The following is a 14,704-nucleotide window of genomic DNA, read 5'->3' on the forward strand; positions in this document are numbered from 1 at the left end:
TATCGCATTTGTGGTCCACCTCGGCTCACCATGTAATTTTCAAAATATCTATACTACCCCGATTTGAAAGAAGCGATTTTTCACCACACACTCATAATCACTTATTTGTCAAGTAACACCCCCAAATGAGGGCTAGATATTGAAAATAGCAATATTTAAGTTGAATTTCTATTTTAATATTAATCTATTTTCATAATGAAAAATGATACAGTAATTAATTTATTATACTTAAAGTAGAATAAAGTGTGGGAGTAGTGGTGTCAATAGACCAGTTTTGGGTTGGATCGTGTCTAAATCAAAATTAATTTGGATAGATTGGATTAGGGTTATTTATGGATCAGGTTGGGTCGGTTTACTGGCATTTTTCCAACCAAAATTGATACAGTACTAAGTAAAACCGACTTGATCGGTTTGAATCGGTTTAGATTGGTTTTGTGAATGATTCTCTTGGTGTAAACGGTAAAGGATTCAAGTCTAAGAAAGTAAAGACTGGATGCCTGGAAATTAAAATTGATTTGATGGATTAAAACTGATGTTTTATATATAATATGTATATTTCTGAAATAAAGTTTAAATACATACATACATACATACATACAATATATATATATATATATATATATATATAAGTCGGTTTGGGTCGCTTCAGTTTCAGTTTTCACGTGTGTGAAAACTAAAACTGAACCGAACAATCGGTTTATATTTTTTTGTAACCTAAAACCAACCAGTGCTAAAGAAAAACCGGCCAACTCGGATTAAATCGGACTGGGTTGATCGATTTGGGTCTTGTTATGAACAACCCTAGATTGGATGGAGCAACAAGACATATTGAATTGGGCGTCTAAGATATTTATTGGATTGGATTGGATTGGACCTGATCCATCCTTAATGAATTTAAATTGGATTGGGTTGTTCAGGCCTGAGTTTTTCCAAGCAAAGCTCATAGCCCAAAAACTCGGGCCAACATGGACAGAAACTCAGATTGGGTCGGATTGGTTTTGGGTTGGGCCAGCCCAAGTTGCACCTCTACTCTCTCTACTTCACTTTTCTCTTAGCAAAGCCAATGCAGCATTATATAAGGCCCAATCACGTGTACACGCGTGCATAATTTTTATTCACTTTACATTAAGCTAACAGGACATTACATTTTTATTGAATTTGTGTTCATAATTTTTATGCAAATAATTTAAATTTGTGTTGACACTGATATTCCTCTCTCATAAAAAAATAAGAAAAGAAAAGAAAATAAGAACCTAGCTTCAACCAAAGCAGAGGCCAAAAGAGAGAACAAAAAACTAAAAGAAACACAAAGAAAACACCTAAACAACAAAACTACGAAGATAAAAAACAAGAGTTATTTGTAGTGTGTACAACTACTTTGTGTCATCAGATTCAAGCTTTATTGTCCACTCCTTAAATGTCTTCAAATCACTTTTAATGTCTATGTAAATGTGGTGGTGAGGTTACATATAGGGGTCGTCTTAAAGGACAAAGGAAGACTAGATGCAGGAGGTAGGTTAGAGGTTAGGGCAAATGTGAATGATAAGATGATCCCTTCATTACGAGATGGATTCCTATTTATAGAGAGGGATCTCAAGGTCCTAAAAGGAAAGAGTCACAAGTATTTGATTTCCACTAGGAAAATAAATATTGGATTCGTTGTCAGTTGTTAGAGAACACTACTAGGGTTTCGCCACATGTCTTATGAGATATCTTTATGACGAAATTTTCTTTCATTTGAGGGTTTTCATAATCTGCGTGTGCTACTTCCTTTCGTTACCCATTTAATTGATGTGGCATGAGTGACATCATCATTTAGTGGGCGCGCCTTTACTAGGTCCATGGGGTGTCCTGTCGTGTGCATAATTTAAATACCCACGTATAACTAATATTTATTCTTAGTCTATAGTGATTCAACGTTTGTCAAATTTTGTAATGGCTTTGAATTCATCGCTACCCCACATGTGTCTAAAACTCATCACAAATCTGTGCGTGTCTAAAGTTCATTGTAGATTTGTGCGCGTCTAAAATTCATCACAGGTTTACACTAGCCAAAGCTCATCACAAGTCTAAATCTCATCACAAACATCTATATGATATTAATTTGATATCCTCTATACTCTGATGGTCTAAGCAATCACTATATATCTACAATTTATTTTTTCTGACCGGTTAAATATGCTTTTGTTCTACCACCAAAGAATGCGAAGGCAGATGTAATGACTTCCTATTCTTTTGCAAGAGAATCAATGCAATTGTTTCCATATATACTTAGAAAAATAACCACAAGCTTTTCTCTCCATTCAATAATTGAGGCATCTTACCTCTCTTCATAAGAATACGGGAATCCCATGCTTTTTTACTCAATGGTGGATGTCCACACACATCCCATGATAACAGTAATAGTGAAGTAGTGGAAATGCTTACCACCTCTTGCTTTCAAAGTGCAATTAAGTGTTTAAAAGACACCAAGAATATTGATTCAAATGTAAACAACAAGAAACAAATGCTATCAAACGGTTAAAAATCTATCTCTCTCTCTCTCTCTCTACCTATCTATCTATCTATATATAGATTTGCCTTAGTAGTGTGCCATTTCATGGGTCTCCCTGCTGTTAATTTGTAGTGGAAGGAAGATAGAATTCAACAGTTAATTCATTTATTGGTTAGTTACTAGTATTTGAGAGCATTCTCTCTAATATCTATAGCTATTCATTCATTTTATGCATGGCTTCATTGGTGGGAGAAATAATGGAAGAAGAGCAAAAGAGCAGCAGCAGAAGAATTACACAGAGATGTTTGGCAGTGATGGAGAAATTGCAACCTCACTTTCTGAGCATATTTGGTTGTTTTTGCTTCTCAGGGTTTAACATAGTTTCTAGGGTCTCCCTAGCAATAGGCATGAATCTGTATGTGCTGGTGGCTTACGGCCATGCAATTGGAATGCTAACCACAGCCCTTCTTGCACTCCTCTTTGAAAGGTTTGTGATGGATGGATTCTCCCTTTTTTCTTTCTCTGGTATTCTTAAATTGATCTAGCTCAAAAGTTAACACTCTGTTTGGATAAGCTTTTGCTTTCCAGCTTTGAGATGTGGAAAACAAAAGGTGTTTTGGGCGTCTGGTAAGAGTTGATTCGTAAAAGAAAAAAAAGCATATAATCAGAAGCCAAAACACTTGTTTTGTGCTTTGGGGCTTGAGAACACAACCCTGAAGCTTATCTTGGTGGTTTAGCAATTCCTATGGCTGTATACAAATTTGCTTTGGTTCTTTTGGACCATATACCATTCACCCTATAGACATTTTCTCTGTCATTTGTTGCAGGACAAATCGACCCAAAATTACTTTACCAGTGTTGAGCAACATATTCTTCTTGGGGATTACCGGGTAAGAAGACAAACACAGGATCTAATATTTAAATCTCAGGTTTTATTACTTCTGCCTTTGCTTTTGCTAGAAAGGTAAAACCTTGAGACCTGACGTGGATGCAACCCTTATGGCTGAAATGGATGGACCTCGGTCTAGTTTGGTCCGTCCATGGATGGACCATGGATGGGGTTCATGGATGGTCCAACCTGTTTTATTAGTTTTCTGCTTTAGGCTGGGGTTCAATTTAATGATCAATACCAGGCGCAAATCAGGGCCTAGATTATAGTCCTTATCATAAGTGCAAATTGTGCAAATTGTGCAAATATAAACTGGGTCCGGCCATGATCATGCCATTTACCCTTAGGACTCAATTTGGATAAAATATAAATACAAATATATACAATACAAATAACATACAAAATAATACAAAATACAAGGTTTTGCACTCTACATAATATATGTTCGGCCCGGCATTACCCAATCTTTATGGGTCTAACCTTTTAACTCTTTTTATTATTTATTTATTTGGTGGAAGGAATGTGGAGTCTGAACTTCCTTTCAACAGAAAAAGCATTTGAATACCAACATGATCTGTGTCCTTACATCTCATACATAGTGGGTCCCCGTCTTACATAGAGATGCATGAACACAAATCATGTAGGACCTTTATTACCAAGCAATGGCCCATATGGTGAGATGAAAACATTTTTAGAAATTAAGGGGTTGTTCTCCAATGTGCATGGTTTTTGAAAGTCGAACCAAATCGGACCAGATTGTCAGACTGGTTGACCCAGAAATTGGTCATTGCTCTGGGTCCAGTTTTAGATACTCAATCCGTCCAATCAGGCTTCGGACAGTTTGACCCAAGAACCAATGGCCAAAACAGTACTATTTCTGATCCGATTTTTAAAACCATGTCAATTTCAATTGTTTTTTCTTTGTAACAGTTGTAAAAACAAAACAAAACCAGTTGGTTTGAAAACAAATTGATCCCAATATTTAGTTTATAAAACCATGTTTTTTGTTGTATGTGTGCTTTTTTTCCCCCAAACTGAAACAAAAAACATGCATTCGAATATATGGTTTAAAGTATGTTTTCATCTGGTTATTTAATTTCATGCGCCATATCATATACTTTCCACAAAACTTTCTACTTTGATGATTCCAAGAACTTTTTTTTGAGACAAAGTCAACTTGTTTTAGCCTTTCAAAAAAAAATAATGGTTCGAGTAAAAAAAAAGACATGATTTTAGATTCAGAAACATGTTTTTGAGTACATATTTATGTGATTAATTGGCCAGTGTCTCAGTGTCTAATCTTGAACATTCTGTGTTTCAGACCTCTATTGGGAAGGACATTGTTCTATGCAGGCCTAGAAAAAACTTCCTCTTCGTTTGCATCTGCCATGAGCAACCTAATTCCATCAATTACCCTTGTTTTGGCAGTTCTATTTAGGTAAGAATGTCACAACCTACTTAATGGCTTATTTACTGATAGGCAAAACAACAAGATATTCAGTTGAGCCACTTCAGCTGTTATCAAACAACCCCTTAACCAACAACTAAACATGAAGAACCTTCCCCAGACAGTGGCACATATAGAAATCACCCGTGCATGTATGTTTAATGGGAAAATCTATGATGCAGAAAAGATATGGTATCGGAAGAGTTTTGACCTGATAAATAACACGTGATTGGCTACCATGTTTATGATTCTAGTTGACTGATCAGATGTTTTTTAGATATCATATGTTTTTTATATCATAGTCAAACCCTTGTTTAATTCATGGGGAGATGTTCCTGATGTGCAGATTCATACTTTCATAGTGTATGGAGAGTTATTGCTAATAGGAGTTTCGGGCTCCTGAGAACATCTTCCATGAATGGCAACATAACAAATATTCATGGAAGAAATTATGCCTAATGTGCGGCTGGTCAGCTTGTCAGTACTCTTTTGCTGGCAGCAAATGTGAACTCTTGTCAAGTTGCATAACTATGACCTAATTAAAGCGTTTCTATATAGTGTTTAAAGAGCTTTTTTTTTTTACTGTACTATGTCTCTTTATGTTTGTTTTATATATTAAAATCTCATCAAAAGGTTGAAAAATAAAAGAAATTAATGTGATGTTTTTTTGTGATTGTTGGGATCATTAAGGAGTTAAATATTGCTCTCATAAGCTTCTGAAATTACTCATTTTGGATTTTATGGATTCAGGATGGAGAAATTAAGTATCACTAGATTTAGCAGCCAAGCAAAGATAGGTGGAACTTTGGTGGCCTTTGCGGGTGCTGCCTTTATGACCTCGTACAAGGGCATTGTTGTAATTTCATTCTCTTCACCACACTCTGCCCATTCTAGCAAACTAAGGGAATCATCAGAGAAGGATTGGATGAAGGGCTCCCTTCTACTTATTGTTTCATATGTTTCACAAGCAGCTTTCTACATCTTGCAGGTGATTGATCAATCAAGAGAAAAAATGGTAAATTGTTCCTAAGGTTTACTTTGGAAAGAGTACAAATACAAACATGTATAATAAAAATTTAGATAAAATAATACAAAATATAAGGTTTTGCATTTTACATGTTTGCATTTGTACTCCTTCCAAACTGAGCCTAACATTTGCTCAAAAGTTTCTGTGCAAAGACAAATAAACAATACAGAGAAAGGTTTGCTCATTGTCTTATGAAGAAAAGCTTCTAATTGGATGATTATCCTTCCTAACTTTTTCACCTGCTGGAATAATAATTTAGTCAATTTGAACAAAATACCCTCATTTTGTTGTAGTTACACTGGAGTTATACCAACTGTCCAAACTCCGAAGTTTTGTGAAATTTTGATTTAAAATTTGCCTAAAAAGAATGAATTATCCTAGCCATTTGGCAAGGGTATTTTACCTTAAAACTTTCTTTAAGAGTAGAGAATGGAAAGGCAATGTGATTTGATCTTGAGTCTCCACTAGGACCAACTAGAGACCCCACCAACTAAGCCATTATTTGCTGCTCTCCTATTTTATTAGAGAGAGTATAGTGATTTATATTAATTTAGAGATTTAAGATGATGGGAAGAGATTTAATGGGGAAGGAGGGATTACAAACATTGACTATTGGAGAAAGAGAGATAATTAAGAAGGATTTTATTATAGATTATTAAGACTTGAGTTGGTTATATGATTTTTATATTTTTAATTTAAAAATGAATAGACCATATGCATGAAAAATGAGAGGAGGAGGTGTGTGGAAGACTGGAAGCATCAAAGTGATAAGACTCTTGGCCTCCCTCTTTTCTCTGTATAATATAAATATAGATTATTCGTATTTGAGACACATTAATTGAAAAGGTTTTACAATTTATCTTTCCTATTATTGATTCTGATGAGGTTTGATATAAATTCATCCAATAATATTGTTAAAACCTAACCCTTCAATTAAAAGACAAAAATCCATCTAAAATACTAATAGTAAAATTTTTGGGATATTTGTTTATCAAACAGTAGGTTACTGCTTGAGAACTAGTGGATACCATTATGTCAAACATGAAGTAAAATAATGAGTGAATTTGGTTAAAGACTAACACTTAAGATATTCTTTTATGAGCAAATTCTTATATTAGACAGCCTTTTATCTCTTCTTTTGTGAATTTGTTTACAGGCTCAAACTATTAAGAAATATCCAGCTCCACTCTCACTCACCTCATTAACATGCTTAGTTGGGACACTGCAAGCAGCAATTGTAACAATAATTATAGATCACAAGGCTTCCTCTTGGAGATTGAATTGGGACATTACATTACTTTCTCCTATTTATTGTGTAAGATTTATTTTCTAGTTTTTCTTATGCAATAGATGGAATTTAAGCATTTCTGAAATCTGAATTAAGACAATTATCTAGAAGTATAATAGAAAAACAAGTAAGAAGAGTATGAATTATTACAATATATAATTAAAACAATTTTAAAAATTTTAATTAAAAAGAAGAAAAGAAATAAATAAAGTGTCATTAATTAGATAACTACAAGTATATAATATTTCAAATATTATAACTATTATATTTTGTTAATTATATATTAATTCAATTTTGAATAGATGAATGATGTTTGTACATATATAATTAATTTACCTTGATATAATAAATGTGAACAATTTTCTTTTCATTCACATAAAGCACATATAGTGATTTGCAAGTATTATAAAAAGGAATAAGAAATATAAACGTTCCAAAAATTTCTTTAGAATTCTTATCATGTGGTTACTAAGAAATATTCAACTATATTTTTCTATAAAATTATGTACTCTGATTAAGATTAACTATTTTACTATAATAGTTTAGTTAAACACCTGTCAAAGTGAGTGTACTTATAAGAAATATAATTATATCTACATATAGCATAAATTACTTAATCTCTATATATAAGTCTAATTAATTTGGCCTACTTAATTTTTAATCGGTTTAATAAGATTAAAGATTATAATACTTAACAAATTAATTTTATGCTATTTGATAGCAACAAGCATAAAATGAATAATACCAAGTTTACCATCTTGTTCCCATTGAAAAACTCCTAATTAAATCTACAAGAGGGTATCTTGAATATCCACAATAAAAATTAAGATTTTTTTTGTAGGATAAATTAATTTAAATTTCATTAAACAGTGAAAAATCTGTATTTATTGTGCTTACAATAACAACTACTTATAAGAAACAAAAACCTAAACAATGAAAATAAAGTTTCTAAAACATAAGTTCTGTCACAAATTGATACCTTGTTAGTAGAAGAATCATAACCCACTTAGATTGTGTTTGATTACCATGATTTTGGGGTCACATAATAACTAAATGAAAATTTCTTTCTTTTTTCTGTTTCAAAGATTAAGGCTCAGTTTGAAAAGAGTATAAATATAAATATGTACAGTGCAAATACATACAAAATAATACAAAATTCAATGTTTTGTACTCTACAAATTTGTATTTGTATTCCTTCCAAACCGCGCCTAAGTTAAAAAACAATTGATGGTGGTTCTATCAGTAGTGGTAGGATCTCTAACTTGTTGTAGAGGCCTGGGATATTAATTAAAAGAATAAAAATTCTATTTCTAAATCAAATACTATAATATGCTCACTGTCTTATACCAGTTACTTAGTTATTATGCAACTGAAATTACATGTAATATGCTCATTATGTACATATATACATGTAGAACATATTAGATTGGTGATAATTGCATCCTTTGTAGGGTGTTATGATATTTGTAGTAACTACTTACATTCAAACAGTGGTAGTAAAGAAAAGAGGTCCAGTATTTTTTACAGCCTTTAGGCCATTGGGCACAGTAATTGTAGCCATAATGGCACTTCTGATTTTGAAAGAAGCTCTACACTTAGGGAGGTAAGTTGTTATTTGTTAATTCAAATTAAGTAATTGAGTTTTCTAAAAATTTTTTATATATTTTTTAAACACTACAATTTTTTTTTTTTGCAGTATTCTTGGTGCTGTCATGATGTTTGCTGGCCTATATATGGTCTTATGGGGCAAAGAAAAGGAAAAGGATGATAAACCAACTGTTAGAGATTTAGCTGATCAAGTTGAGCAATCAAAATCGTCCAACGTAGAAGAAATTAGTGAGAATATTGTAAATGTTTAAATAATTGATGCTAAATAAATTATTCTTTTGTTTTTTCTATAAGCTTTCAAATGTAATTTAGTGAGATTTAGATCTTATGATGAATTTAGAACCGGAGTTCCAAAACTACTGGAATCCTCATTAGCAATTTTTTTTTTTAATTATAGGCTTCATTTTTCTTAATCATTTTTAGTCTCTTTACTTGATTTTATTTCTTATAAAATATTCCATTAATTAGCTCTATATATTACTATGAAAATCCAAGCTCCCTCAATGAATTGACACCCGTATTCTCTTCTTCTATCAATATATTGGATATTGGTACAATTCGACCCAATCCGATGGATAAATTCCAATAAATACTTTGACCATTAAATCTGGAATGGAATGGTGCAATTCAATGTCTTATTGTTTCATTTAATCCGTCCAAATTAATTTTGATTTGGAAGGATCCAACCCAAAACCCACCCATTGAGACCCCTTACATACAAAGAGTCAAGTAAATGAGGGAGGCCAAGGCTATCTTTTGGGCTTGGCAAAATTCAACTCAAACTTGACCCAATTATCCATGTATGTGGACCATTAGCCCTAATCCTGGTGAGATGAAAACCGCCACTTCGTCTTCCTATTTCCCTCCACTTTGTCGAATTCATTCATCCTCGTCTTCTCTCTCTGCGCATGAATGGCGGGAGAACCTGGTGAAGCAAAAGAGAGGCATTTCCAGTGATACAAAGAAAAACCAGAAAAACCCCATCACTCAGATGGAGATGGAACAGCTTTTAAACATGGGTTTCTCCCAAGAGCTGGCAGCTGAGGCTCTAGCGGCCACCGGAGGCAAATCCACCATCGAAGCCACCGAGTGGATCTTCAACCACAAATCTAGCTCTAACGTTTACCCTAGTCCCCCTCCCTTCCAACCCAAACTCGACCGCTTTTTCCAATCCAGAACCCCCTCCCCTCAAACCCGACCTGCCGGAAACAACCGCACCCAAGAAATTCCGACCGTCAAAAGGGTTTCGCCAGAGGGTGAAGAATCTCTCCCCAAGCGTCCTAAGTTTGCGCTTGGCTCATCATCGGAGTCGTTAATCCGTTCATCTTCAGGGTACAAACCCCATGAACCCTTGTCGGAGCGTATGCGCCCTCGAAGCATCGATGAAGTAATCGGGCAAGACCACCTTCTGGGAAAGCATTCTATCCTCCGGTCGGCCTTGGACTGCGATCGCTTGCCTTCAATCGTGTTATGGGGACCACCAGGAACCGGTAAGACCTCAATGGCTAGGGCTATTGCAAATTCAGCTCCTGCATCGTATCGATTCGTTTCGCTATCGGCTGTGACAGCTGGGGTTAAGGATGTTAGAGATGCTGTGGAGGAAGCTAGAAAAATGAAGAAGAAAAATAGGAGGACGGTTTTGTTTATCGATGAAGTTCACAGGTTTAACAAGTCGCAACAGGATTCGTTTCTGCCGGTGATTGAAGATGGGAGCATTGTCTTCATAGGGGCAACGACGGAGAACCCATCGTTCCATTTGATCACGCCGTTGCTGTCGAGGTCTAGGGTTCTTACGCTTAATTCCTTGCAGCCTCACCATATTGTGAGCTTGCTTAAGCGGGCCGCTGATGATGCTGAGAAGGGTTTGGCCCAGAGCGTGGGGGTCAATATCAAAGTGGATGGTGAAGCCACTGAGTTTCTGGCTTTGAATTGCGATGGGGATGCTCGGGTCGCTCTGAATGCTTTGGAGATCTCTGCAACAACAGCTGCCGCTCGAAGACCCAATTGCCAGACCACCAATCAAGAACACACTTCAGGCTCTCAAGCTAAAATGTTTGAGGGACTGTCTTCTGATGCAACTACTGTGGCCGATAGCAATGATGATACTGATAGTAGCTCTTCCGGAAATGCAGAAAATGGGGCGAGTTCAAATGCAGTCAATGTCACCCTTGATGATGTCAAGGAAGCACTGCAATGCAAACACCTGGCTTATGACCGGGCAGGGGATGAACACTATAACCTCATCAGCGCGCTCCATAAGTCAATGAGGGGAAGTGATGCTGATGCTTCAATCTACTGGCTAGCAAGAATGTTGCAAGGAGGAGAGCAGCCACTATACATTGCTCGGCGCCTCATTAGGTTTGCGAGTGAGGATGTTGGACTTGCTGACCCATCTGCACTAAATCAAGCTGTTGCTTGTTACCAAGCTTGCCATTTTCTGGGCATGCCCGAGTGCAATGTGAACCTTGCACAATGTGTAGCATACTTGGCTTTGACTCCCAAGTCTGTTGCTGTTTACAGAGCAATAGAAGAAGCACAGAAGTTGGTGAAGGAATCAGGTGGACAAAATGAAGGGGTACCTCTGCATCTGAGAAATGCACCAACAAAGCTGATGAAAGAACTTGAATATGGAAAGGGCTACATTTATCCTCCGAATGACCCTTCTTCTTCAGCATCTCAGAGATATTTGCCACCTTCACTTCAAGGTTACAAGTTTCTCGATTGGCCAGCTAACTACTTTGAAAGATGAGAAGCTCAAAGGTGGTAAATTAAACTGATTATGCATTTTTAGTTTTGGATTTTAGTGTGAAAAGAGCCCTTTTGTCCATATTTTGGCATTTTGTATAGAACGAATAGTTAAAGCTACAAACTAGGGACTGTTGCGTGATCCATGTCGTATTAATTCATAGATGAACAAGAATCTATTCTTGGTACTATTTGACTGGCACCTCATGGAGCTGTTTCTGGCAACTTAACCCTAAAGTTTCTTTCATTATGTATAGATTATATGTTTCAGAATAGAATTTAAATACAGTTTATAATCTAGATAACCCCTGCAGAGACCATTGCTCAGTGCATTGGTAAAATCTCAGGCTGACAAGCATGCAACATGGGTTCAATCTGTGAGTGGCCACTTTGTGCAAAAAATACCAAAAATTAGGTCTATATCTATTCCACTCTCCTAACATTCCAAATAGCTGGAGCCTGGGACCAACAGTGGTAATGGCCTTTCTTGATCTTGTTAATTTGGAACCTTTTTCTTGATCTTGTTAATAGAATTTCGAACTTTTTTTATTGTAAGGCCTATGATGTTTTACATCTTGAAGTGCATACTTGTCACCTCTTTCTTGCCTGATGTGTTCTAAGTATCCTTTTTTTTATTAATTGAACATTGCAATTGAATAGGTTAAGAAAATAGAAATAGTAAGCTGCCCATAGGACATCTGTAAAGTTATTCGGTCACAAATGTCAAATTGAAATCCACTTATGAGTTATGAGTTATGAAGGGTGCCCATTATTTTGTACTACTTCCCATGATATGGAATTATGGATAATGGCAAGTTGGCAACCACCTTGACATGTGCAAAATTAATCAAGTCTCTGGAGCATAGCTGTATGAAGAGGTGTTCTTTATTTATTAGTGGCATTTTTTGGAAGAGATCTGGAACTTTCTTTGCATGACTAAGTATTCTGCCTACTTTCTAGGTGCAAAAACAGCAGTTGATCTGCTGCAAGTTGAATGGACTAGAAGGGCTAGGGGCAGACCAAAAAGGATATGGGTTGAAGTAGTAAGAAATTATTTAAGCAATCAAATTATAAATGGATATGGCACTAAACAGAATGGAATGGTGAAACAGGATTCATGTAGCCAACCTCATATAGTTGGGATAATGTGTAGATGATCATGATGATGATGTTCACTAGCCAACGTTGGAAATAAGCCTCTGCATCTGACATTGAGGTCTGAAAGTTTTCTAGCATTGGAAGCATCGGTGTTGTACAAGCCAGTGTCTTCCATTTGAACCCTCTGTGCCTTTCTGCTTTTATAACTGAATCTTTACATGTACAAGTTTAAGTGTTTAACAGGAAATAACCTTCAGCATCTGGCATTGAGATCCAAAAGTTTTACTACCATCTAAAGTACCAGTATTTCATGAGCCAGTGACTACCATATGAACTTTCTGTGCCTTTCTTCTTTTTTAACTAGATCATTACATAAGGAGTAAGTTTAACAGGATTCCAGTTGTGAACTATTCTTTGTGCTCTGGTGACTTACCATATGAACAGCCTATGGCTTGAGACTTGACTGATGCCTAATTAAGGAGATTTAGTTCATAACTGATTTTTTGTAACAGGGTTAGGGATGTGGTTCTTTGTCATATTACCCTAGGCAGATACTCTAGTTGGGTGAGGACAAGGGGGAACCAATTGAATTCCCCCAATTAAGGGGCCATCTCGTCAAAGCACCATCTTTCTATCTTTCCCAGGTTTGTTGTTCTCTTTATGTCCATCAGTTTCATGATTATAAATTTTGTCATGTCTGATGCTGTGGACTTGTGGTTGTTTTGTGGCTTTCAAAGGTGAAATGGGAAACTTTGTATAGAGATGAGACTTGAGAGAGCCATGAAACAGCAGAGTAAAACCATCTTTAGTCATAATCTAATCATCAATTAAGAAAAATATTATGAGTTCTTGAAATACCGGTTTGAAATTCCTCTACGCCGTCTCCAACTTGTCAGATTCTAGATTGTATTCTAAATTTGTCCGTAAGGCAGTGGTCTTTTTTTATTCTGTTAATGCACTTCATTTACTTTGCACTTTATGTTGATAGTAGCTAGTTATGTGCACAAACTTAGAGAGGTAAATGCCCTCTGTGGGAAAGGGTGTGGGGTTGTGATCTGTGAATGTCTTATACTAAATGGGTTCTTCTATCATGAGCTTGGTTGATACCCAAGGTGAGCAGTTTAACTTATATGGGGCTGTTCTTCGTGGATTTCTCATAAGCTGTCCTTCAGTTGGGGGTGGTATGAGTTTTTGACATTGGGAATTCTTACTATCTAAAATACAAAAATACCTAAAAAATTAGAAAATTCCAGTTTTCAGGCCTCTGCAATAAGTTGTGTTCCTTACTTTTTTTTTGTGTAATATTGTTTGTAAAATAGTACCTCAAATTATTTGTAGCACTAAGCATGTTTGACTAAAATGGTTTGGTCATGTGCATGGATGACCACCAATTGCTCCATTTAGAAGGAGTGATTTATTACAACATTGAAGGGGTTAGAAGGTCTAGGAGTAGACCAAAAAAATATGGGTAAAAGTAGTAAGAAATGATTTGTTTAACAGTCGGTATGGCCTTAATTTGAACGGATTGATGAAACAGGATTTATGTAGTCAATCCCATATGGTTGGGATAAGATATGGATGGATGATAATGATGATGACTAAGCACAAGGTTTTAAAGTGCACCAGACAGGGAACCGCTATGGGGCCTGGTTCCCAGATCGAATGGTCCAACTGCCCGGTCTGAATGGATGACCCACTCTGACAAAAATTAAAAAATTAAAAAAACGAAAAAATGCCAAAAATCATTACCTGGTTCGACGGTTTGACCACCTAGGTTAGTGATTTGCAGGCCAAATCAATGGTTTTTGATAAAAATGGTTTTGGGGTGAAATGGAACCGGTCAGTTGATCAATTCCCAGTTATTCCAGTCCAGTCTGATTTTGAAAACACTGACTAAGCATGTTGAACCTTAGTTTTTCAAATCTGTTATTTAGTGGCTTCTATGATTTCTCGTTTAGGCCAGTTTATATGGAAGGACAATCGGAAAATCTCCCAATACCCCATTTGCTTTCTAAATAAGCTTTTTCATAATGGATTAGTTCTAAACTTCTAATGGTGTTCTTTTTAACTTGTTCCATGAGGCATGGACATAGTTGACTTCATGGCTT

General features: G+C 35.8%; 2 protein-coding genes across 3 annotated transcripts; both read left to right on the plus strand.

The window, feature by feature from the left end:
- Window positions 1-2,587: 2,587 nt before the first annotated feature.
- LOC148846631 (WAT1-related protein At5g07050-like) lies at window positions 2,588-9,120 on the plus strand. 2 transcript variants are annotated; one of them, XM_088954000.1, is made up of 7 exons: window positions 2,600-2,981; window positions 3,322-3,384; window positions 4,705-4,821; window positions 5,581-5,818; window positions 7,014-7,172; window positions 8,597-8,748; window positions 8,842-9,120. In XM_088954000.1, exons 1-7 carry the CDS (start codon window positions 2,728-2,730, stop codon window positions 9,002-9,004), a joined length of 1,146 nt encoding a protein of 381 aa, XP_088810126.1. In that variant the 5' UTR covers window positions 2,600-2,727; the 3' UTR covers window positions 9,005-9,120. The 2 variants fall into 2 exon arrangements, with proteins under 2 accessions (XP_088810127.1, XP_088810126.1); XM_088954001.1 differs by lacking the exon at window positions 7,014-7,172 and having other exon boundaries at window positions 2,588-2,981.
- A 261-nt stretch (window positions 9,121-9,381) lies between these two features.
- On the plus strand, window positions 9,382-11,689 carry LOC148846632 (AAA-type ATPase family protein). The gene has a single exon (XM_088953999.1). The coding sequence runs from the start codon at window positions 9,556-9,558 to the stop codon at window positions 11,500-11,502; it is 1,947 nt and encodes a 648-aa protein (XP_088810125.1). The 5' UTR covers window positions 9,382-9,555; the 3' UTR covers window positions 11,503-11,689.
- The last annotated feature ends 3,015 nt before the right edge of the window (window positions 11,690-14,704 follow it).

This window comes from Nelumbo lutea, chromosome 7, assembly GCF_056320005.1.
Source record: "Nelumbo lutea isolate HS-2025 chromosome 7, American lotus-T2T, whole genome shotgun sequence".
NCBI lineage: Eukaryota > Viridiplantae > Streptophyta > Magnoliopsida > Proteales > Nelumbonaceae > Nelumbo > Nelumbo lutea.

Coding starts and splice junctions, on each gene's coding strand:
- LOC148846631 (XM_088954000.1), top strand. CDS start 2,728: ATGGCTTCATTGGTGGGAGAAATAATGGAAGAAGAGCAAAAGAGCAGC. Junction 7,173..8,596: donor TACTTTCTCCTATTTATTGT/GTAAGATTTATT, acceptor CATCCTTTGTAG/GGTGTTATGATATTTGTAGT. Junction 8,749..8,841: donor GAAGCTCTACACTTAGGGAG/GTAAGTTGTTAT, acceptor TTTTTTTTGCAG/TATTCTTGGTGCTGTCATGA.
- LOC148846632 (XM_088953999.1), top strand. CDS start 9,556: ATGTGGACCATTAGCCCTAATCCTGGTGAGATGAAAACCGCCACTTCG.